The sequence below is a fragment of the Nomia melanderi genome, chromosome 11, assembly GCF_051020985.1.
Source record: "Nomia melanderi isolate GNS246 chromosome 11, iyNomMela1, whole genome shotgun sequence".
NCBI lineage: Eukaryota > Metazoa > Arthropoda > Insecta > Hymenoptera > Halictidae > Nomia > Nomia melanderi.
Window position 1 is genome coordinate 5,784,730 of NC_135009.1, and position 26,694 is coordinate 5,811,423.

General features: G+C 39.4%; 1 protein-coding gene across 10 annotated transcripts in view; it reads left to right on the plus strand.

The window, feature by feature from the left end:
* ttk (zinc finger and BTB domain-containing protein ttk) overlaps positions 1 to 26,694 on the plus strand; it is a 56,652-nt gene that overhangs the window by 22,473 nt on the left and 7,485 nt on the right. For 6 of the 10 annotated variants that reach the window (XM_076372145.1, XM_076372141.1, XM_076372146.1 and 3 more), the window contains exon 5: positions 16,499 to 24,293. In XM_076372145.1, coding sequence (XP_076228260.1) covers positions 16,499 to 17,199 — 701 coding nt within the window. In that variant the 3' untranslated portion in view covers positions 17,200 to 24,293. Of the gene's footprint in view, positions 1 to 5,151; positions 5,964 to 16,498; positions 24,294 to 25,420; positions 25,687 to 26,694 lie in introns of those variants that run through there. The other 4 variants (XR_012999714.1, XM_076372147.1, XM_076372148.1 and 1 more) reach the window with 2 other exon arrangements.

Consider the following 26,694-nt stretch of genomic DNA (forward strand, 5'->3'; position numbering starts at 1 on the left):
CATATACATATTTAAATGAGGTAAATGAAGAATGAAATTTCTTTAAGCGCGATCATTTTCGTATGGCTTTATGCTATGTTATCTACATATTTAATACATTATTATATCCTTTCCGAACTAACTTTGTGCAAAATGTGGAACACATTTGTGATCATGTGTAATAATCGTGATTATATTTAAATATAAATTAAGAACGATGATTTCGAACGATGAACATTCGAATAACGTAAGCGGAACTGAATATCAGATATGTATTTTTGCATGATCAAGAATTTCCTCCTGCAAAATTTCACTATTACATCGTGCTATTGCTAATTTCAACTATTGGTAGATTTGTGTCAAATATCTTTGTACGATTCGTCGAGGTCGATCGACGGTGGTAGTTGCAATTGAATATATACATATATATATATATACACTCGGTTTATACAAGTCCTCCTTAAGCGATGTCTTTTAGACACTTAACAACCAATCTATCACTTGTTCCATCCGAAATGTTCTAATAAAACATACTTCAAACGTTTAACGAAAAATCGATACAACAACAACAACAACAACAACAACAAAACCCAATCGAATTGTTTTTGTTACGATGTGCTAATGAATTTAATTTTTCAGAAATTGTCGTCCGTTAATTTTACCGTTGTTCGGCGTTGCGCGACTGCGAAACGAATTACGCGCGGAACGCAGTATCGCGGCAACACACGTTTCCGGGGAGGCTATTTTTTGACCTTAGACTCAAGTACACTCAAAACAAAAACCAAAAAAAAAAGAATATATATATATTCATATATATATATATATATATACACACACACGCATATTCGAACTCGGGTCGATGAATTTGTTGACGAGCGCAATTCGTTTAAGATGTTAACTCGAGGATGATGCCTGAGCTAGCATCCTTACATGAAATCAAGGTCAACAAATTTCGCAGAGTGTAAAAAAAATATATATATAAAAGCCAAAAATAGAAATATGTATACATACATGTCCATTATGTATATGTGTGATTTGCGTCTGGAGCAGGTGAATAGGCTCCCAGGACGTTTTTACTAACGTGTCACGGGTTTCTAAAATCGGACTCTAAAGAACCGTTTCCTTTTTTCCGTGCGAACCCGAAACGAATCTTTCGGCACGGCCCCTAGAAAGCCGTAGCGAAACGTATCGGAAACATACGATGCGCACACGAGACCTATTTTGAGTCACGCGTGTTGACTTCTGACGGCTCGAACAAAAAAAAAGTAAAAGTAAAATAAATGTATTAACAAGTAAAGTAACAAAACGTAAAATGTAATAAAATTGAAACCAGAAAAAAATATGTATGCATTATATACATATATATTTATACATACATATATATATATATATATACACGAAAGAAAGTCCGAGCGTGTACCAGAGAGAAAGGAAGCCGTGTCGTCTCGTTAGAACCCATATTTAAAAAAAAAACGTTTTAATGCTCCTAATATGAAAAACGACGAGACGTTCGAGCGGAACCAAAAACGTGCCAAACAAACACACAAAGATATAATATATATATATATAATTCCCTTTTGAATGCTGTAGCCTCCAAAAATCTAACCTAACCACCCACCGATTTCTTGTTTCACAAAACAAAAAAAGGAAAGAAAGAAAACAAAGAAAGACAATAATCTGTGAAAGCACATATGTATTTATATATACGTATATATATACATATATATACATACCCATGTAATTTTATATGCTCGGCCAATGCGCAGCGCCTCGTTCCTTTTCTTCTTACGCTTCTTATTCTTGTTCCACCTGTATGTCTATATATAGATACATATATGTATATATATATTTATATACATTCTCTATTCGCTCTCACCTTTTTTACTTACCCCTTTCTCGAAACCCTATTTTTACATACCTGTACAAATACACACATATGTATGTATGTCTATATATATACACACACATACATACATTCATACATACATATGTGTGTACATGAATATGTATATATTCATCCCCCGCACGAATGAGAAACGCTTCGCTGCCATTGGCCACTTGGTAAAAGGAGGGGGTGGAGCCAGCTTTTAGCGGTGCTTACTTTTTTTCTGATTTTTATTTAAACGCTGGTTAACTTCTTTTTTTTTCTTACGTTCGTTCGTTGTGTTAAGGAAAAGTTAATTGATGAAAAATAAAAAAAAAGTTGTTGGAACTATGTATACACGCAACTTTGATGAACACGTGATTTTTCTACATACGCATATATATATACATACATATGTATATATATATATGTTTCTCGATCATGTGACGGACCGCGGTGAGAGACGTCCTCCGGTGGATCGGTAGATCGTTTTCACGAAGGAAGTGCGCGCGTAGAATGATGTTTTTCACGGACAACGAACGTCGTCAGGTTTATCGCTTCCGCCTTCTCTTGCGTTCTTCTCGTTGCCTTTAAGTAATTTCAAGTAATTCACGACCGAGGGATCAGAAACGGAGAAAACTGACACACGAGGAAATGAACAAAAAAAACATATATATATATACACACCGATAAATATGTATGTGTTTGATATAACCGTATGTTGTACCGAAAGACAGAGAGAGATATATAGAGAGAGAGATAGAGAGAAAGAGACTGAGAGAAAAGAAAAAAGCTTTTCCAAAAAAAAAAATATATATATATATATACGGACACAAGACGGAAGAAAGAGATAAAACGTTGAAACGAAAAGAGCGAGAGACAGAGAAAAATGGAATAAAAATAAATTTCGAAAGACCGACCAGAGAGATATCAGAAACTATCGAGAGTGGGGCGTCGTACGTTTTTTTTTCGTTTCGTTTCCAGTACATACGTTCCTTCGAGAATAAACGACAAAGATAGAGAGAAGCTATAACAGAATGAAAGAGAGATAGAGAGAGGAAGAGAGAGAGAGAGAGAGAGAGGGAGAGAGAGAGAGCGAGAGCGAGAGAGAAAGAGAAAGACAAAGAGAAAAAGAAATGATAGAAGAAAAAATACAAAAAAATTGAAAATATGAACAGAAAGAAAAAGAAATTCAGAAATTTTAATGTTCACTGACGTACGTACGCACGCACACACGTATATATATACACACACGCGCGCGCGCACGTGACAGAGTGCTTCGAAGATGTCGAAGATGATCGTTCGGTAGTGACCGTGAAACGTGTTGCTTTGTTCTCTTTGCGCAGGTGAGTTGAGATTATCTGAATCACCATTCGATCTCTGAGAGATTACCTTTGCGCGGGGGAAGCGAGGGAACTAGGGGAGGCCAGCCGCTCAAAATCTGAGACCGTTTCGAAAATACGCCAGAATCTACATATATATATATACATATATATATATACATACACCATATATATATATATCTCATATAAATAAGAGAAAGTCGATAAAGTAAAAAGCTATATACATATATATATATATAAAAAGTAAAAGTAAAAAAAAAAATATATAATACGTAAAGAATCTGATGTACAGAAACGCCAAAAGCGGAAATTTAAACGTGGTTGTGATCATTGCATCGAAGAAGAGAGAACGTTGCTTCTTCTCCGAGCGTCCTCGATCTCGATGGATCGTCTTCCCGTAGTAAATATCGATATAATTACATATATATATGAAAAAAACAGTAATAATAATAAGATGGATGTTGAGATACGATTCAGACTGACGGGACGGACGGACGGATCGAAGTAAGGGGGGTGCTTTTTTCGCGAGTGAGTTGTGTACACGTGATTCCGTTTAACAAGTCGCGTACACGCGTATCGTTCGTGCGCCTCGTTCTTTTGGCTGAGTGTTGTGTACGTGTGGGTGTATCTGCATTTGCGTACCTTCGTTATGTACAGGGTGAGTCATCTAACTCTGCCACCTTAAATTGATTTTGCCAGTCGTTACGAACGAAATGTTTCAATCGAGATTTAAATGGTATCGAGGGGTTCCTATGACTCCTTTAAACCTAACATTTATTAGCAAGAGACTATTAGAATATATAAAATTAAAATCCACCAATTTCCAAAGTGAAACATGTGCAATATTTACAGTACTTTAAGGATATCTCAATAACTAGTCCCTAAAACTAATTGTCAAACAACTTAAAACTCAAACTAACCCGATAAAAGAAACAAACTTCTGTTCAAAATACATTTCCGCGAACTACAAAAATTCGCTAACAATTCAAAGTGGTAGAACTAAACGACTCACCCTGTACGCATCGGATGGTAGACGATAGAATAAACACGAACGAATCAGGGTGAACGGGGTTAGAAAGTATAAAAGTGACAAGGGAGTGTGAGAGTGATAGAGATCAAGGGCCGAGAAGAAAGTTAAATGGTGTAAGTCTGGGAGCGAGGATGTTGAGTGAGAGAAAGGGAGACAAAAAAAGAAGGGGTGTGTGATAAATGTGAGAGAAAGGGGGTTGAATGAGAGAAGTACGAACGCGGAAGCGTCTGCGAGCGCAAGGGAGTATGGGTGGTTGCATAGATCCATTTGCAAGAAAGAAAGAGAGGGGTCGGGCGGGGGTGGGTTGATGTTCGTTGAGTCGCTGAAATGCTCTCTTCGTGGTATGGCGACGCGGGACCGGTAACAGTCCTCTTCGCCAGGCCGTACGCGATCGAGGCAAAGCCGCGATCAACGGCGAGCAGCGAGTAGGCGAAAGGCGTGCGTGAGAGCGAAAGAAAGAATCTGAAGTGGGAATGACGACGAACATAACACCGGGTAGAGGGCTGGGGAGACACGGAAAAAGCGGATTGCGGCATAAAACACTTAACTTTGGGGACAGAGTTGACGGACAGTCGGTTCGAATACGGTGACTCTTTTTTGCTGGCTCTACCCTTCCTCTTGCTTCCCCCCACAAAATATATAGAATAATACGTTTATATATATAATATCAGTTAATTTATACACAATATTTTATACATTACTGTTAATATTACACAAGAATGTATTTTGCATACAGTACTTAAGTCTATTATAAGTATTTATATATATACATACATATATATGTATATATATATATATATACACATACATATATACATACATACGTACATACATAAATACATACATATATACGTACATATATAGATTATATACGATATATAAGCGTTAGAGGGCGTTGAGAACTGTTTAAAGAAGAGAGATTTCTTCGTTTTCAGACTCGGAGGAGACGTCTAGTGGCGGTGGCTCCCAGTCACCGACTCACATTCGCATCAATTTCGAGCGATGCTTTCGCAAGGAATACAGCGCGACCACGCTGCAAGGAAAGACAACGACCTCGTCGTCGTCGGCCGCGACGGCCGGGTCCATGGAGGACTCGCAACAGTACTCCGACTCGGAGTCGGAACAAAAGGTGTCGAAAGAGAATCTGAGCAGTGCCATATTCAATCTGGTCGCCGGCGAGTCGGAGATCAGTCAGAGCGACTTCGAGGGATCGTTCAAGGTCGAGAACGAGAGAACGGAGGGCTCGGTGCGGGACTTCTGCGTGAAGGAGGGCGACGTGTACCGGTGCACCGTATGCCATCGTACCTACACACACATCAGCAACTTCTGCCGGCACTACGTCACCTCGCACAAGCCTAACGTCAAGTACTATCCTTGTCCGGTTTGTTTCAAGGAGTTCACGCGGAAGGACAACATGGTTGCCCACGTGAAGATCATACACAGCCTTAAGCCGCATATGAGTCTGAGCAGCAGCGGCAGCAGTAGCATGGGCCAGCAACGGTAGATCGTTGCCGCCGCCGCCACCGTTGCCGCAGCCGCAGCCACAGCCGCTGCCGCGTCTTCTCTTCTCAGGCCACGTTCCCTAGCTCTTCCCTATTCTGTCTCTTGAAGCAAAAGAACAAACAAAAAATGTAGAAGAGGCAAAACTGAAAGAGAACCTAGAGAGACGAAGCGAGCAAGAGAGAGAGAGAGAGAGAGAGAGAGAGAGAGAGAGAGAGAGAGAGAGAGAGAGAGAGAAGAGAGAGGAGGAATATCATCGTTGCCCGAGAGAGAGAGAGAAAGAGAAAGAGAGAGGAGGAATATCATCGTTGCCCGAGAGAGACGAGATAAAAAAATGACAATCGTGTGTGCAGTCATCGGGATTAATTTTTGTTGAAGACGAAATCGTTGATCGATTTTTCCCCTGGCAAGAGGCGGGGAACGTTGCGCAACGAAGAGGCGATAAACCCACGAGAGGATGCTCTGGAGAGATGCGAGCGCATGTGTCACTGACTCACCGGGTGAACCCGTGGAAGCCTGTAAAAAGGAATCATAGGGGTGTCCCGAACGAACGAGGAGAGAACGAATAAGACGAGTCATTTGCAGAACACCATGATTTTCGGTCGGAAACGTTGCATGAGGCCATTTGCCGAGAGGCGAACATTTGTACAAATTATAAACGATAGAATTATGTATTCATTTGGTTGTACGACCGCGAGATATCTTTACCGGCGTTCTTACCGCAGTCACGGGGAGAACTGAAACATGGTCGTAGCGACCATTCGCAGCTCAAAACGAATCTTCCCCTCTGATCGAGTGAACGTTGTTTTACTAGAAAAAGAGTATGACTTTCTAATCGACGTACCTATGATATTAATAGCTAGCAGCTAGTAAAATCGACTAGAAATTTAACCAACCTGTACCTTTTACCTATTTATGATCAGGTGTTTTTTAAGGCAACTAAGAAGCTATTCCGTCGTCAGCTCGTTTTCTCTCGATTCGTTCGGGGGTTCACTGACGCCAGGCAGAAGCTCCCTTTTTCTCGAGAAAACGAATACATATTTTGCGTGCATGACACGCAAACGGGCATTAAGTTACAAACGAAACGAGCTTTACCGCGTGTGCCTCCTCGAACAAAGAGGAGCCGCGGACAATAACAGTAAAGAAATAAGAAAAGAAAAGAAAAGCAAAAAAGAAAAAATAAGGAGAATCAAGACGTGCATACAAAGAAGTTTATATATATGATCGAACCGAACCAGTGTACTCGTTTAATCGTCTCAACGTAGTTCTGCGACGACGGGGATCAGTTTAAGCTAGGAATTCTAAATACGAATCGTGGGGGAAGGGAACGCGAGTCCAAATCAACAAAGAGTATATTTGCTATTCTGTGACTGTTATATTAACGGAGAGAATCAAATGTGTCGCATGTAGCTCGTTCAAGATGCATACGTTTTATTGAGTAATAAGAAACGGAGGGCAGTACATGAACACAGAGACACACGTACACGCTACACGGAAACAGATCGACACACGCACACGTGTCACATAACCATACGCTTACACGTGCAAGCTCAGATACACAAAACGTTACACATAGACACACACGATATAAATAAGGGAACCACGTAGACTGAGTAAATGCAATATATATGTACGATGACCGTTCGCCATGTTGTTGAGCCGTTGAGCTGTTGTCAAGCTGTCGAGCCTGATTCGGAGCTATATAGTAGTTTGTAATAGGGAGCCAAGGTGGATAGAAGAGTCCGTGGTCAGGGCAAAGGGGGAAAAGCGTAGGACGAGTCGAAAGGATGGTTTTAATGGGGAAATTAACGGAACGGGACATGCAATTCTTGAAAGACTGCAGAGGGACGGTTTTAACGACACCAAATACAAGATAGTACTGACATTGGATAGACTGAAGGCACTTTAGTAGTAACTTAACGCCGTATCGTACTGTGACCGTACTCGATTGAACGAGGCCGCTTGGCGCTCGCTCATTGTTAAAGCTTGAACAGTTTTTACTCGGGTCTGCTTGTACATTGTATAATATAGAATATATTCGTCTGTTGATTTTTATTAACCGGAGACAAGACTACGCTGCAATGAATTCGCGAATGATTAAAAAAAAGAAGAATCTGATATTTAAACTTTGTTTACTGTAAATAAATAAACCGCGGGACGGGGACGTGTGCATCCAGGGTCGTAGAAATTGTTAATTGTTAAAAGTGTTGTCCTTGTCCCGCATGTTGCAATATGTCTGGTATCAAACGTATCGGGATATTTTAACTGTTTTCTCGATCGAAGTCGATCACCGATTAATGATTTCTCTTCCGAGAGAGAAATTTGTTCCTTAGACGCGCGAATTTTTTTTTCTGTTTCTCTCTCTCTCTCTCCCTCTCTCTCTCTCTCTTTCTCGCTCTTTCCCTCCCACCCCTCCCCCTCTCTGTCGCTTGCTTTCCCTCTCCCTCTCCCACTCTCACCCTTCCATTCACCCTCCTTTTCTTTCTCATCTCTTTTTTAGCGAAGTCGGAGTTTCTATGCGCGCGTCGGGCGGAATCGATATCGTTCAAGAGGGACACGGCCACAGTGACGGTATATAGGCTTAGTCGTGAGAGACAGCACTAAAATACGATCGTAGCTTACTATATTTTGCACTTTTCACTTTGTCGAATCCTCTCTAGTCGAAACAAAAGAAGAAAAAAAGGAAGGAGACCTTCGTTCATAGAACCGTTGTTTAGGAAATAAAATATGAACGGACCTTGCATGAATCGGGGGAGAGGACGCGAGAACGATTTATATACAAATTTTTTCATTAGTTGGGCATAGACATTAGACGACTAGAGGCTATATAATAATAATTATAAATATTATTACAGCTACTATTAATTAATTAATTAAATAATTATCGTAAACGGAGACCTTCGTTGTTATTTTAATACGTGGGAGTTTAACGTAAGACGTGGGGGCGTGAGTTGTTTGAAACAAAATCGCAGGGAAGATACGAGGAATAGAGAAAGATGAAAGAATAGACGACGCGCCGTGATTTTCTACGCGAGCGTGAAGCATGATCGCCCACGATTGACCAGTGTTGTTCGTTCGTTATTCAAGAGATATCTAGCGTTGCAAAGATATAAGAGGAAACTTTAGCTGATAAGGGAATGTAGGGGGCAAGGCGAGGAATCGCGTGTTCCCGATCGCAATTAATGCGTACTTTTAGGCAGACATAGAGGGATTATATCGTTTTAGTTAGACAGGCAGCAAAGATAGTAGAGTTTAGGTGAATTAAAAGGAGATATACAGAAAAGGAGCAAGGGAAACGACGAGAGTAGGAAAGAAAAACGAAAGGGAAAACTATAAAAGGGGTGTATGTGTCTTTTTTTTTTTGTTAGTATTTCTGATCATGTGTGGACCGTGCCGCTGACTCGCTCGATCGAATAATTACGCGCGTGACGCGCATCGTGAATCTATGCTCTCAGGTCAATTACAATTTTTCAAAATTGTTCACAATTCATGGACCAAAGAGTGTCCGCTCGGGACGCGGCGGACCGTTGTTCTTTCTTTTTTTTCGGCGGACGAAAAACATTGCTTTCCCGGGATCTTTCGAAAAACGGGACGCATGTCGAGGCAGAAAATTCGCGTGGGACAAACTGACGTGCTATGATCCGAATCGAAAAATTTAGTGACATTTTCATATAAATTTTGAACCGTAACGGATATTCATATGATATTTAGACTGAATACTATACTAATGTGAAGTAATCAATAGGAAAACAAATTTATAAAAATTGTTCAATAGCAATATTGTTATAAACATTTTTAAGACGATTATATATTTTATTAAGTATAATTATCAATTCTTATGCTTCTTGATCTAAATTTGTATTTCTTTCAATATGTAACTGTAATTACATAACATATACTAGTGAGCAAACAAAGTGGAACAGAAAATTTCCATTGGAAAATGGCTCAAGTTCAAAGTGGTATAACTTTACAGGGAAAAAATGTGCAGCATATAACTTAGATTCATTTTAAAGCGTTGAACCTCTGGTTTCGGAACCTGTAACTTTTTTTTAAACATTAAATATTAAACATAAAATATTAAAGTACATTTTAAAAAGTTGACCTTTCAAAATTTGAATTTTTTTATTTACGAAATCAGTGGATATTTAAAAAACGTGAAAGTTCATTTTTTGGAAAAATGTGAATAAATTTGCCGATTGGGACCATTGCTATGGGGAGAATTAGTGTCACGAGGCCGGTCTTGGTGAAATCGTTGTGTTCAAAATGATGGGTTAACGCGAAAGCCCGTCCAAAGCGATAAAATATGAGAGAGCGCGGGGGTTCGGGATGGGTTAAACTGAATATATATAAATATATATATTAGTTACGATTAAATAGAAATATAAAAGTGCAAAGAGGCAGCGGCTGAACAGCTTATATATATAAATCTATATATATATATATATCTCGATTTAACGTAAAGATGAAACAAAATAATAATTAAAGTAAATTACACTCACATTTGATAATCACTGAGAGGCTAAGACTAACTCAATTTTAGATGGTGGGGCAAGAGTTGAATACGATCGGTTCGCGAGAGGCACGAAGCGACAAAGCGGTGGGTACGTGCGTCGATTATCGAAAGGGGAGAAAAAACGGTACAGTTTGAAAATCTGTTAACACCCGAGGCTCTCGGACACGCCTAAGCGCGGACGACAAAGAAATATGTATTTGCCAAAAAAAAACAAAAAAAAAAGGAAAGGAAAAATGAAAATCCCGTGGAATTCTATCGATGGCTTGGTTCACCCGATTTGTTTTTATCGAAGACCATTTTCAATCGGGGGGCCTTCCGCGGTAGCGCGATTTTAGGTAATTCGGTTTTCTTCGTCCGTGAACGACGAAACTAAGGAAAAAAGTAAGAAATTGAAAAGAAGAAAAAAAAGGTAATGCAGGAGCGTTAGTTTACCCTAGTCGACTTTTACGTGAGAAATCGCTCAAGAGAGTTTTTAAGGGGCTACTTCTGTTTCTAATGTTTGTTGAGGACGTGCTTGTCTTGTTTGAAATTTTATTCATCGCATAATATATTATTCCGTTATGAATATTTTATTGATCGTTACACACGGGAACAAGCGAAGAAAAAGGAAATAAATAAAAGTAAGAGGGGGAACACGGGACGAGGATGAAAATAGATTTCCGAATCCGCGCGTTGTTGGAGCGTCGAAGACAGTTGCAGACCGTTTGGCGCTGAAATGAATTGAAACTCGGCGCGTGCTCGACGCGTGGGCCGCCGCTCCGTTCCCATCGAGTCCCTTACTGGTATCTTAAGGCTCGTGATATCAGGGTAATTTACTGATACCTTTACTAAAAGAAATTGTTGAAATTTAGCGATTGATCTTGAAGCTTGCTACGAAATTTTATCGTACAACATTCGCTCACGTTCGTTGCCTTTAAATGTTGTTAATCTTTAGAGTTAAGGTTTGTAAAAAGATGAAATTCATGTTGCCAATCAGTAAAGCTTAGTGGTTATATTCGAGGTGTGTTCGGCGGAGAGGTAGGGGGCGTGGCATGGCGGCCAAGGGCGCCAATCGTTTTCGGGGCCCCTTGGCGTTCGTACAAAATTAGTGTTCAAATTGTAAAAAGTGTTCATAGCTAAAGGAAGAAAAAAGAAACGTTAAAATGTTATGAGGGACTGATCGTGAGGAGCGCGCGTATCCCGTGCTCGTGTCACGCGTCGCGCGATTCTACCGGTCTTATTAAAGAAAGAAGAGCAAAATTTAAAATCACGAGAAAATTATACAAAAAAGTGTTGGGATCAATAATAGAGTTCAAATTGAGTAGAAAAAGATTACGGATCGATATTCGTTCGAAGGTTTCATGTGAAATCTGCAGCTGCCTTTTGGGTAAATCATGTTTGAGCTGATTACGTTTTAAAAACGGAAAAAGCGAATTTCTCACGCTAATCGAGGGTAAGATGAATCGTTGAGGTCTCGTTGATGAGTTTCGTGTTGAACATATATTTTAATTAATTTATAAGTCTACGGACATTGCGGGTGGATACGGGGAATATGGAAAGGTAAAAATGCAAGCAAATTTTAAATAGAAATATATTATATTTATGCGTGGCTCTTGCAATGGCTGCACGTGCAAACGGTTCTCGTCTGTCTTCATTTCTGTCGTTTTTTCCTCTTTTTTTTTTGTAATTATTATTCTTGTCCCTTTTCGAGCGGGGCCACCAGTCAATAACCGATTATAATAAGTTCTTCTTCTTCACGATGTTAACATGGGCGACGATCGCTGTTGCAAGAGTTCATCGCGAGAGAGTAACCGTGGGGAGAGAGAGAAAGAGAGAGACAGGTAAATTACGAGGCTTAAAAAGCAGACTGTACTATCGGATAGATTTTAATATATATACATATATATATATATATATTAAATATAAATATAAATAAATATATATATATACATAAACATATATATATATATATATATTAAAGAAGAAAAGAATCATAGTTTATTATCGCAAAAAAAATGAAATACACGCATATGTACACAGAACACGTATACAGAGAAAGAGAGTGAACGAAAACGAGAGTGAGAGAGCGTGCATGAATGTGCGAATAAAAAGGGAGAGAATGTATACAAAAATTACGCGAGAGAAAGCGTAAAAGATGGTACATATATATATGTATATATATACATATACAGATATATATGTATATGTACATATATATTAATATTATTGCGATGATTATTATTAATATTATTACGATTATTATCATTATTATTATATATTATATATATATAAACAAAAGTTATATCGAATATATTTTAGCGCTAGTTGATAATACCTATTAACGTCGTTGCAGTTTTTGAAATGATGCGTCAGAAAATGAGAGTTGAAAAAAAATGAAGTATCGATGGCGAGGAAGACGATGAAAGAAATAATGGAGGATACGTGGTTATTGACTTTTAACTTTATATATAAATACGTTGAATTAACGTACTTCAGTGGGATCCAATAATATTGTAGCGGTGTAATCCCCGATTTGGTGCCTTTTTAAGCGACATAAAATAATGACGATGAAATGAAAAATGAAAAAAAAATGATAAGAGAAAGGTAAAGAATGAACGACGGTAAATGACGAAGACAGTGAAGAAGCTAGAGGCAAGAACAAGAAGTTAAAAAAAAAAGTAAAACGAGAATTGTTATCGAAGCCGCGATCGCAGGTGCGCGCGCGTGTATGTCCCCGTTTTTTTAACAAAAAAAAAGCGAAAAAAATATGAAAAGTGACAAAAATGAGAAAAGCGCGCCCGACGATCGCCAATTTAGTGCCAAATAAGTGAGACCTTGTCGTAAAACGAGTGTTGTAAGCAAGCAAACAAAGCAAACAAACAAACAAAAAAAACAGAATAATGAAAACGATGAAACAAAAGGTGAAATTTTATAGGGAACTTTTTAGAGAAGATGAAGTCTTTTCTGACGCTGGGTAGACTTAGTATATTTTATATGCACTGATTGTTTGATTATGACTATCGATAATAAAAAGAACGGTGTTCAATAGATTATAACCGAGGGGTTTTTAAGTCTCGCTGTGTACCGACTTGTCTCACACACACATACACACGCATTCACGTATCCGTTTTTCTTTTCCGTTGTGCGCGTGAACGCATGCTTCAAATTTTGTCGCGTGCTCGACTTAACGGGATTCGTCGATGAAAACGAAAAGTGTTCACTGACTGATAAAATGGTCTCGTTAATAGTCGTTTTCAAAATTATACAGTAAAAGAAGAATTAAATAACTAAAATATTAAAATAATAGAAAATGTCGAGACCACGAATCTCGAGAAGTTGCACGTCTCCGACAAAGTGTACAACAACAACGCATCGAAGTGTCGCAGTGAAATGAATGCATTTCGAGGACGACTTGCTGCTCGCAGATTCCGTTTCCGTCTCGGAAAAAGCTGTTTGGTCGTTCTTATCGTTTAATGCCGAGGAAACCAGACAATTTCTGCCCTTGTGATACCGACTGCGTGGAACCGAGCTTTACCCAAAGTTTTGTATCGAAGCTTCATCCATTAACTGCAATAATACTTCAGTAAATTCCAGTTGTAAACGCGTTTCACTTTAATTTCGAGCACACGAACATCTTACCATGCATTTTCTCTCTATATATATATATACATACCTATTTTTTTTCTTTGTTAATGCGTTTCGACGATTTTTCTGCGTTGTTTATCTTTTTTCCACTAACGAATCTTGTGCCCTGACTCCGCCGCCGAAGCAGGACGAGAGGGGAACACGAATTGCTAGAAAAGAAAAGAACAAAAAAACAAGTAGTGGAAACAAAGGGAACGAGTGTAATGAAGTCGGATATCGAAAGAAAGAGAGAGAGAAAAGAGAACGAATACAGGAAAAAGATTTGTGCGTTATCGAAAGTTTATAAAAGTGGCTACTACTGGATTGTTCACTGAGTTTTGTACACGTTTGTCGAGGAAACTAATGCGGATTGATCGCATTGAACCGAAACGAAGGTAACTACCAATCACGCCTGAGCGGCGCAGTAGACGTGCAAGTAGTATTTGATACGTTTAGCTCATTTATTTTTTTTTTTGGTCACTTTCTTTCGTTGCGTTTCGTTGTCGTTTCCGTTAATTATGCGTTGTACGAACCGCACGCGCACGTATGTGGAACGTGAGGCGTGGCCCGATTCGCGCGCAGAGACTCGTGAGACTCTTCATTTTAAGATCGTTCAGCAGCTAAGAACACCGTCGTGTCATGGGTCCGCGACCCATGACACCGACGAACCACCATGAAAGTGCCATAAAGTTTACTTCGAATCGAATGCCACAAACAATTTTCACCGCGAGCTCTGCTCGCCTCTCATTTTCGGGGGAGGCTTCGAAATCGAATCGCGCGTTCCACACCCGTGTCCTCGTAGAGATTTTCTCATTAGCCGTTTGAAACGAAAAATCACCACCGCCCTTGTGTATATTTATCCATCTCGATAGGTTCATGTATACCCACACGCAACCACACGGCTATACATACACACAACGGACATACAAACGTGCACACACACACAAACAAAATACAAAGGGAGAGAAAGAATCACACCAAAATCGAGAATTCCCGCCACTCACCACGGAGCACCGTTACACTTAGCCAAAAATTACTTTTATTTAGTTTCGTTTTAGCGATTTTTCGTGGATGCGTCTCGTTGGCCGAGCGCAGTCGCTGCCGCAACACGCGCGCGGTCGCCGTGACAACGCGCGGGCGAATTACCCGAGTAATTTAAACCGGTCTCGTTTAATCGTCGGATTCAGTTTTATAAAATGTCAGACGTAATCATGTGCGCAGCGAATTTCGAGCCTGCCAACGCAGACGATCTCTAGATATTAAGATTCCTTCGCGGCGGATGGCTCGAGCGGACGCAATGGTCGTGTTTGTTCGCGATCGATGTTCGCCATATGCTTGCGCGCACTTTTTAAATTTCCCGCGCGAAAAAACGCGATGGCGGCCGACTCCGCCGCTCCGGTAAGAGCCAACCGCGGCAGGGAAGTCAGCGATTATTATTTTTTATGGACTTTTGTTTTGCATGTTGCGTACGCGTATTGTTGATTTATTATTTTTACTGTCCGGACAATTCGAAGGAAAGTGAAACATTTGGAGAACAACAGAAAGATAAATATATATATGTACATGGTTTGTTCGTTGCATTTAACTTTTTGATCTTATTTTTTTATGAGCCTGCTGGCCGTGAAACTTTATTACTTTTCATCCACGTTTTTATTATCGTATTGTTTCTTTTGTCGTCGCGAGAAACGATGACAAGCGAATCCTGGCTGCGAATTGTTAGAGAGTTCATTATAGAAGAACAAAGAAGAGTGTTTTCTATTGTTTCTGAGGCATCGGACATCGTTTCTCGCGTTGATCGAATTTTGTGAACGAAGTTCAACGGAGGATCTGTTGCGCAACAGATTTGGTACACAACTGTCACATCTAACATTACTACGGAGCCAGCTTGGAAAATATCCAGTGCACCTTGCAGAGTGTACCGAAGTCATTCACGCTGTAAACTTAAAAAGCAATGTCGCAAGGGTTTCGTCCGACGTTCACTTTTTTTCCTTTTTCTCTTTAGTCTTTTTTCCCGTGAAAGTTGATGAAATCTCAACGCCCAATTAAGAATTTTCAGCGTGGAATTGTCGGACTCCTATGAATCTATCGATGTACGTCACGTATGTTCTTTTTCTTTTGTAGTTAACTCTGCCCGCGTTCACGGAACGCGAGAAAAGGCACGTATTGTCGCGCAACTTGTTAAAAAAAAGAAAGAAATGGTATGATCACACTTTGTTTTTTCTTGTTTTATCGACGTTTATTTTTATTTTCGTTGATGTTCCACGACCCGCCCACTCCTCCCCCGTATCTCCTACAGTACCCAACTTAGTAGCCTAGCATTTCTGTGGTCAAACGTTTTCTTTACAGGTCTTATTAAAATCCGATTACCATTGTAGACACAAAGGAACGTCCGTAATCGCTTTATTTTATAGACAGCGAATATCGTTTGTACTTTTGTTTGCACGTAATTGCAGTACGAACGTATTATCGCATTGATACAGTATTATCATTCACCTTTCGGTTTGAACCATCTTACAGTTGCATGCAGTATCACACACAGCCTTTTTTACGTAGAACGACAAAACAATTGTCGATATTTATTTCTATTTATCGTTGTTGCAATAAGATCATAGCACACAGCTGTACCGCATGCTCCGATAATGTCACTAACTAAAGTCTTTTCGCAGAGTATACATCGGGGAACGCGAAGTCGGACGGCGACACGTGGAAGGAGAAGTCACGGAACGTGGGGACACCGGGCAGTCAGTCGACCGCGGAGACGTCGAGCACGAGATCAACCTCGAGCGCATCATTGACCACGACCACGGCGTCGACGACAGCGTCGAGCTCTGGAACAACCACGACCACGTCCTCGACGAGAAGCTCGTCTGCGTCGCCGGCTACAGGCAGGAACAACGCGCAGAACAGCGGCGGGAGCAGCAGCAGCAGCAGTCCGGCTCCAACGACAAACTCCTCGTCGACGAGCGGCCACCAGATCGGCACGATGTCCGCGCCACCGGGCCGGCAGGTGCCGAAGAGACGCATGAGACGACGCGCGACCTCGCATTCGCAGGACCCCGCTGAACAGCTTACTGAGATGTCCGTGCGCGGGCTGAATCTCTTTCGCTACGCCTCGATCTCCGAGGGCGTGTACCAGTGCACCGAGTGCGCGAAAGTCGACATCCAGAAAACGTTCAAGAACAAATACAGCTTCCAGCGACACGCGTTCCTCTACCACGAGGGCCACCAGAGAAAAGTATTCCCGTGCCCGGTCTGCGGCAAAGAGTTCTCCAGGCCGGACAAGATGAAGAACCACATGAAAACCGTGCACGACTGTTTCATGCCCAAGGACTGCGTGATGCCGTTCGGCTTTTTTCTCTCGCCTTAGCGGGCGATGCGAGGGCGAGGTGGGGTTGCGATCGGTCCGGCACGAAGAACGTCGAACAGCGCGGACCAGCGCGACGGACGCGCGGAAGCGGCCCCAGCTGCGACCGCCGTCGGTCAGAGGAACGCGAGGAGCTCGATCCCCAGGCCGACTCTAAGACACTCGCAGGCCACAAGGATCCTGTCCGCGTTCAGACGGGGACGCGTTTGAAAGAAACTGTTCCGCATGATTTTTCTTCTGTTTCCGTCGTCCTAGTCTGAACGGTGGAGTTTTGTGATTAGAATCCAGGTTTGATTCTATATCTGTTGCCTGGCCAGATATACCGGGTGTGTTTGTTCGGGGAAAATGCTGTACGATCAAGGTGTGGGACCTGAGTTGTCATAGATTGATTTTGTGATGATACATTTGGATGTAAGAAGTCTGTCTTGTTGGGATACATTTTGCGTATTTTATGGGGATTACTAGAATCGGTTTGACGCTAGCAATGATCTGTTTGACTTCAAGTGTAGGTATGAATATTTGTGCGGATTTGTTAAGATTTTTAAACTACGTACGTAGATATATATTTTATTTTTTAATGCTTTGAACTTTTTCCTATCATTCTTCATGTGATTTTTTTTTTTTATGTGTACACATTGACAAAACGTATGAGGCGAAACTTAAAAATGCTATTATGATACATTTTCGGTATATTTTATCGAAAAAAACAATTTATTAATTTTAATTTTTTTCTTTATTTTATAAAAATGAGATTAATTGAAAAATTCAACTGAATATTTAAAGAATTTACTATCTCATTGAGATATTATAAATTTTCTCAGAGTTTATTAACGTTTTTTTTACTACATCGTATTAAGTAGTAAGCTAGATGATCTTATATTTAATCACAAACATATTATTATGTATTAAAATATTCTTAGAGAAGACAGATGATACACTTATGCCAATGAATATCTATTATACAGAAACATAATCTGGTAACCGACGAGAAAATGATCATTCATAATTTTCATTTTAAAGAACGAAGTCAAGCGATCTACAATATAATTTTTGATAAAGTAACTTATTCATAATTATATATGACTAATTCCCTCTAAAAACAAAATTCTTTTCACAGAAACTCTATTTCAATTCACAAATCAATGTTACAAAAATTCTATTCGAAACGATAAATTAACTTTTCCCCGAGAAATCATTGATTTTGTATCGACCGCATCCCAAATGTCAGACACAACCCCCATACTGGCCAAGCACGAATCAAACAATGGAACACATTCCCAGAACTCTACTAAGTACTCGCAGACGTATCACGTGCGATCCGTGAGAAGAGTCTCCTCGTTTCGAATTGTTCCCTGTATCGCGCGGACCAATCGCGTGGCCCATCTTACCCCCGCGATGATCGACCTTCCCTCTCTGTATTAAGCGCGGTCCAACTTCTACGCGCGATCGGTTTAAGTCGTTCGGTGGAGCCCGACCGAGTGTTTTCTGTTCTGTTCTTTGAGAAGAAGGGACGAATTGAGTGCGCGTCGGCCAGTGGAGGAAACCAACACAACGGATCAGCTGCAATCACTGCTGAGCGGGACGTCGCGTGGCCGCGAAAGAAGTGTCTATCCTCGCGCGCGGTTGCTCGACCAAAGTGCCCCTGTGTACATTAGTATTATATGATCTTTGAACTGTGCAATAGCGCGCGGTGCTTGTAGCCGATCGATGTTTCGACGTCTCCCTCACTCGCACGACCGTTTCACACGTTTGCTATGTTCTACGTACGAATACGTGAGTGGCACTTAAAAGACATACTAATTTGGACTATCAAGGAAAGTTGAATTAAGCATTCGATACTTTCGATGTCCTGCGAACTGCAGGGTACAATTCATTATTAATAATTCAACAATCGATAAAAAGTTGATTCTTGGTAAAAAAAATCCATTTACTCACTTGTTCTCTTGTTTCATTACCGCTTCTACTTATTTGATGTGCAAATGGATGCATAAAAAGTAACTTTCGAAATTCGAGTGTCTTGAATATGAAGTTCTAATTGTATGTATTTCGTTCAAAACTTTGGTTTCTTTTCTTTTCTTTTAATAAAGAATTATACTTTTGTCGGTTGTGTTATTAATAATGTTGTGCTGTGGAATGTATTTTATAAATGCGCCTATGAAACTTTTCGTGCAAATGGACAATCTTTATCGCGTGACCTATCGTTGGCGTGCGTAGGACATATTCAAACCACAGTTTCACAGCGTTGAAAATTTTTTGTCGGGCCCCCCGCGTAAGACACGGAAAAGAGTTTTCACAATGGTCGCAGTATTTTACGCGGGCGTAGTCTGCATAAATTCCAATTTATTCTCGTTATCTTTTGAGAATCAAAATTTAACGATTTATCGACGAACAAAGAAAAGAGAGAGAGAGATTGAGAGAGAAATATTTCCTCGGGAACTAACGAGCTTTCTCGTGCCTTTATCGATCGTTCGTTTCTTTTTAAGGGTTAAGAAGAGTTGTATAAAGGAGAAGAAGAAAAAACAGTCGTGCAAAAAGTACAGAGTAACGTAAGCAATATGAATAATGGGACTGACGAAAGGACATTATTACGAAGATCCTTTTTTTTCTAGATCGTACCGCGACGATAGCTTTAAAAAAGTGACTTTATGTTTTAATACATGCTATTTTCCCTTACTGTTTCTGCAAAAAAAGAGGGGAAAAAATCCACACATTTTGTAGGTTGGCATTGTGAAACGTCAATTGCGAACACGATCACCTCTTCTCGGAAAATTTGGAACTTTGCCACCCCCTAATGACCCTCGGTGCATTCGTGTTCAAGTATGAATCATCGATAAGCAAAAATTCCTCCATTCGTCTTTGTCCGTGATGTTTTTCTCTATTCGATGAAAAATTTATACCAACCTACTACATATCACTCGCTTGTACGATAAGAAAACGAACGTTCTTTGAATTCCGCAGAACGAGGGAATAGACCCTTGAGTAGTGCGCGCAGAGTTTCGCAGTCAGGATCCTTTTTCTTTTCTTTTTTTTTTTTTAAATCTTTTGTAAGCCTTCCAAACAGATTTGATTCCAATGGTGCGTAGCAAAGCATATTAGTAAAATATTAAAAGGAAAAAAAAAAGAAGAAGAAAATGTATATTTATCAGAGAGTTTATAACGGTTCGCTACGAGCGCAGGAGACTCGTAGAGTTCAATTAGATAGTGCCTAAATAGAGAAAGGGAGAGAGGGAGAGAGAGAGAGAGAGAGAGAGAGAGAGAGAGAGAGAGAGCGAGAGCGAGAGCGAGAGAATGAGTGCGTGAATGAAAGAAAGAGGAAGAAAGAAAGAAAGACGGAGAGGAAGAGAGGGCGAGAGAGAGAGCACGCGCGAGAGAGAAAACATGAATTATACTGCAAGCAGCCTTGGTATATGTACAGGTTTCTCTGGGAAAGTGTATTATAGTTATTACCAATTGATTAATTATTACTATTATCATTATCGATTTACCATTACTCGCACTACTATTAATGCAGCAAACAATATTATTTTTATTATCACCGTTATGATTATATTGCTATTAATATTATATTGTTTGATAAGAATTATTAACTTTTAGCTATGGACAGCACCGATGAAATTGGTTATCATTATTATTATTATTATTATTATTATTATTATTATTATTATTATTATTATTGCTAGGTATATAAGTTAAATGCACAGGCAAGCACGGACACGTTATAGAGAAAGTTATATATGTATACAAACATAGTATATATAATAGACCCTAGTTAGTTCGGGGTCTGGACCGTTTGTTTTTTCTCTTTGATTTATTATTATTATATTATATTATATTATTATATTATACTTTTTTTCGTTCATTCGTTCGGTTGAAAAGAAACAAAAAGGAAACACACCTACACAGACCTACACGCATACAGATACACACGTATACACACTCTATCCGATGAAAATCTGTTATATTTGATAACACTGTTACAACGTTTTTCTTTTATTTTTTTCCTCCGGTGGTTGGGACACACCGCATAGTAGACATTGTCGACATATTTTTTTTCGGGTGAATTACGGAAAATAGAAATCACGACTCGTTCTGCCGAGAGACAACAATATACGATACGCCACACCAGGAACCCACGACAACAAGTGAACGTTTCGCCCGTTCCTCTTCGTTTACTATATATTCCTCCGCGGACAGAATATTATTTTGTATCGTCGTCATCACGAACAAAACGCATGCGATTTGTACAATAACTAGCAGTTAACGAGCGCACCGTCAAGTACTTGCAAAGAAAGAAAGAAAGAAAGAAAGAATGGTGATACACGTAGTCTGGTTCTCTTTACACTGAGTAATTTCTGCGACCTCCGATATTACCCGGATTTCTTCACAACTCCCTAGCGCACCACGAATTTATTAGACTTAAAATAATGTTCACTTACACGTTCAATCTGAACACAACAGGGAAACACTTTTCTCCTCTTACCTCTATTTTCCTGATTCCCTTTTTGTATCTATATCTGTATGTATATCTATATATATGTACATATATATATATTTTTTTTCCTTCTCTATTCGATGAATATCCGTCGCGAGTGCTTTCGAACGAATGCCGAACGGAAAAATATATGGAGTATTTTGGTCTTCCGCAACGGTGTCTACAAGCGCAAGTGAGAATGAAAGGCGTGTGCATGGCAGAATGATGGTTGTCAAAGAGCTATTTAAAATACACACATATATGTGTGTGTGTCTATATATATATACACACACATACACATATATATATATATATGTATATATATATTTTTATATATATATATTGAAAAAAAGAGATATATTACGTGAGATGGAACGTGCACTTGTGTGTAAACTTTTTTTCCTGTCCGAACTGTTCTTCTTCGAACAAAAAAAAATGGAAAAAACTCGCATATCGCGGAGGAACGTGTGAACAGCGAAAAAAAGGACCGACGCACTTTCACTTCCGTTTTGGCCACGCCCGGCGAATTGTATTCTTTTCTTCCGCGAAGTCCTTTCCTCTTTCTACGTCCAGTCGATCGTTGAAACATAAAAAGAGCGAAACTCTGATATTATATGTTAACGGGAATGCATACAGCGGATGTTATATAGGGCGGTATCAATTACTTTTGTGAGTTAAAGAGCGTCCAAACGCGTGCTCGAAGGAAAAAATATATTTGTTACATAATTGGATCCACAATCTTACTGTTTGGTGATCTGTAACGCGTAATCTATACTTCGGTATGTTTGCGAACTCAGTCTCGTTCGATTTCGTTGGCGAAAAGAAGAAAAAAAAATTTTATTTAAACGAGAAAAAAAAAGACAGAGTTTGCGTGTACGCGCGGGGCTCATCGCTAAGAGCCCCTCCGAGAAATGCAAAGAAACGATAAAGTGATTTCCTAATTGTATGACAATTGTGCAAAAGCAATCGAAGACGGTCGTGTTACTCTTCTTTTTTTTTCTTCACTTTCCATGCATTGTGACTACCTTACTTACGTTTTAGTTTTATACCACTATTGTAAGAGTTCTATTATTATTATTATTATTATTATTATTATTATTATTATTATTATTATTATACTATTACTATTGACATCATCAGATAATATTAATTATATTATTTTTAACTTTAACTGTAACATCGGGTAATTAGTTAACGCAGTAAGGTTCGTTAGGCTTTAAAACCACAGCGACACATTTAAGGGATGAAACGTGAGATAGCCAGACAAGATGCGAACGGAAACGGTTATTATTATTACTATTATTATTAATAATATTATTATTATTATTATTCACGGTACAGATAATTTTATCTGAGCGTTAAACGATACAGCTTGCGACGGATCACGGCGCCTTCTATGTTTCCACTTTTTTTTTATTCGTCGACAGGACGCAGAGGTTACGTATGCGCGCTCGCGTGCTCCGCCAACACGGTGTTCTGGCGTATAGATTTTTATTTATATTACGATAGTTAACAACTTGCAAATTTTATTCGTGTTGGCCGCAAAAGTGCGTAATTGGATGTCGTTTGAATGCCGGAGAATGAGTTTGTTAAATTCATCGTTTCTGCCCCATCTCGTCCCGTCTATCGCCAGAACGTCGGGAGCTTTCGGGATCGCGCGAATAAGATTCGCTGGGTGGGGGGTCGCTGACACACGACGAAACGGTGAAGATACACCAAGGCGTCCCGAACGACATGAAAAAGAAAAGAGGGGAAAAAAGAAAAAAAAGGAATCACCGTCTTATCGCATCTCCACCTGCAATTATTCTTACTCACGCGATTCGTTCTTTTGTTTTTTTTCTTTTTTGGTTCTTTGTTTTTTTTTGAGGGGGGGGGGGGATTCTTTGGATACACATTCGAATAAAACGATGACGCGAGTGATTTTCTCTTTCCTTTAGTAAATTCTCTTGCAATCGCACCGACTATTAACTAGTAACATTAGATAGCCGGATACGTGTATCCGTGTACTAGCACGCACTTTATCAATGCACTTGAAACGTCACACGAGAGGAAACATCGCACGGCACTCTGTTTCGGTAGAAGAAAGAAGCGGTACATAGAATATATATGTTAACTGACACACAACCACAGCAGGACGTTCGATAGTGATTTTTACGTTTTATTTTGTTCTTTTTTTGCAATAGAAAACGAAATCGCGAGGAAACTGTTAAGAGGATATAAACGTTGCAAGTACAGAAGAAAATTTATTATATATATATAAATACTATACTATGTTGTATTGTTCATCTTGTTCGAGGGTGAGTCACGTTTAAATATAAAAAGAGGTTATATATACGTATAACGAGTAACAATGAAAAAAAATGGAAGAAAAAGCTGCACGTTCGCACAATGATCCGGTCGCTCGTCGGCTGTACATTTTGTTTTAATGTACGTACGGTATACCTATATATTGGTGTCTGGTGGCGATAAGAGCGATAACAATTTGATAATTATTATTTTTATTTTGTTTTTACCTAATTGTAGTTTCTTTGTAACTCTTTGTGATATACATTGCAATAGTCTATCCGACCGTTTATTTCTTGTATCGATTAGCGCAACCTTCATTAAAGCAAGACAAAGAAACATATGTAGATGTAAAAGGTTCTATTTCACGATAGTCGCCCTTCTCTTTAACGAATTGACGGTGCTAACCGAAGTCAGCACTGGCCAAGTTAGATGTATTATTTAAACCTGAATGCAAATAAAATTCCAATACATAGAATATAAGCATTTAATCGGGATAGTACAATAAGACTAGGCTATTACTTCTCTGGGAAGGCAGAGACACTTTTTATTTCCGATTCCGCGAGAATATATTGCACTCGAGATGGAAATTGCTTTTCTATCCATGTACCATTGCCAATCTTACAGCTGTCTTCTGGAGAAGAGAAGAATGTTCTTTCCTGTGGATAATTTAAATTCATACACAAAATAATAAAATAATGATTTTATGGTACATTTAAAATGTGATACTTTAAATGGTAATTGAAACGCGCAATTTCTCGGCTGGAGAAATTACTCGAGCAGATCGACAGTCATTCCCGAAAGTATTTGAATAAAGCGAGGGATTGAAGGAAAATTTATTTCTAAAACAAATCCAGCAAATTGGTTATAATACAAATTACAAAAGAACATGTATTATTAAAAATTCAGTTTTTTGTATTTTTGTACATTGTTCAAATACTTTCCTCAGCAATTGCATCTGCTTAACACCGTTATGGGATTTTCTGCCTGGAAAAGGTTAACATTCCAATCTTATCCTTATCAAAATTCGCGCATCGTTTCCAAACACATCTACATGATGTATTTTTTCTTAATATTCTTTCCATGCGATTCCTATATAAAATAAGATAAACTATATTTGAACTGCACTATTTAAAGGAAAGACGAAGGCGGGACATTACTATCACCAACATATTTTGCAGAAACAGAAACATTTAAGACCACATCAACTCCCCTAGGAATTAAATAAAAATTTCTGTCCTTACTTTTTCAATATGATTGAAAATTACAGCAACTGCTTCGAACATTATGCCAAATCCAAGTTATCCTTCCATGAATAACATTTTTAACTCCCTCTCTTCCTCGTTCATTGTTCTCAAGTGACAGCAATAACATTAAAAGAAAGCCTCGGCATTGCCAGTTCCGTATCCCCAAATCTCTAACTCGCAAAACTAACGATCCTGCGCCTGTTTTCTTTCCATGTCTAACCAGACCAGCTGCCGAGTTTGCCTACCGACATCACGTTCGAGATCTGCACGTCGTCGTCCTCGTCGTCGCCGCCGCCGCCCGCGACGACGACGACGTCGGCCCGCACCAGCGAGGACAATTTCGGTGAGGACAACGGGAGCAACACGTTCATCAAATCCGAGAGGGTAGTCAGCGGCATGCACTTCCTGACCGACCGGGAGGAGGACCGGCCGGATCTGTTGCTGCCCAAATCGGAGACCGGGGAAGCAGAGCCGGAGGTCAGGAAACAGGTTGGTTGGTCTGCTGCTTTTGGTGCTGCTCCGGCAAGCAGCGCGCCACCTGCGCCTGGCTTCGTTCGAAGGACGAACACGAGGAAGAGGCGCGGTTTACCGCGTCCTCGCGGAAATTGCACCAACAGAAACGGACAGACCACGAGGAGACCGCTTCGAAGGCCCATCCCGCCGCGGATTTGATAGGGTGCTTTCCATTCGCGTCACGGGGAATACACGTATACTCGTGCGGCCAAGGGGCATTAGGAAATTTTGTTAGACATAGAAAGAATTCTTTAGCCGATGATCGACGGAACAGGACGTTTCGTTGTTGCATCGCCGGAAGGATGTTGTTAAACAAGGGGAGATGACGATCACGATTCATTCTGTTTCTTCTTTCGTCAGGATGTGCTTGAAGTGAAAGGGGTTGTCGAGGGTAAACGGACCTTAGAATATTAAAGCTAATGCACGATTGAAGTTGGTATGGGAAATGAGTTTATTTATGATTATTTGATTTGAGTTTGAATAAATAAATACTAATTACTTATTAATATTTAAAAATTAATACGTTTTAATAAATATATTTAAATAAAGTAAATTACTTAAAAGTAAGTAATTATTTATTATATACTAATAAATATTTTATGTATCGAGTGATCAAATTCTTAATTGGAATTTATTCGATTTCTGTTTTTTGTCGTTGGTAAAAGGGGGAACGTGAGTGTTCTGGAACATAAGGGATATGGATATTGAAAATTATGGACTATACTTATAGCAAGAAAGGGCTTTTGAGATTTTGTTTCGTAATGAATTTTGAGTTGCTTTGAAATATTCAAATAATTGTCGAATTTTTAATTAAAAATAGAATTTTAATTTATTTGTTATTAGAAACTTCTGTAATAATTTCTGAATTCAATAATTATTTATATTGGAATATTCAGTTGAAGGTTATAAAACGAAAATAAAAAAACTTAATATGATTACCTATTTAATAAATATATATTTCACATAAAGTTATATATATATACC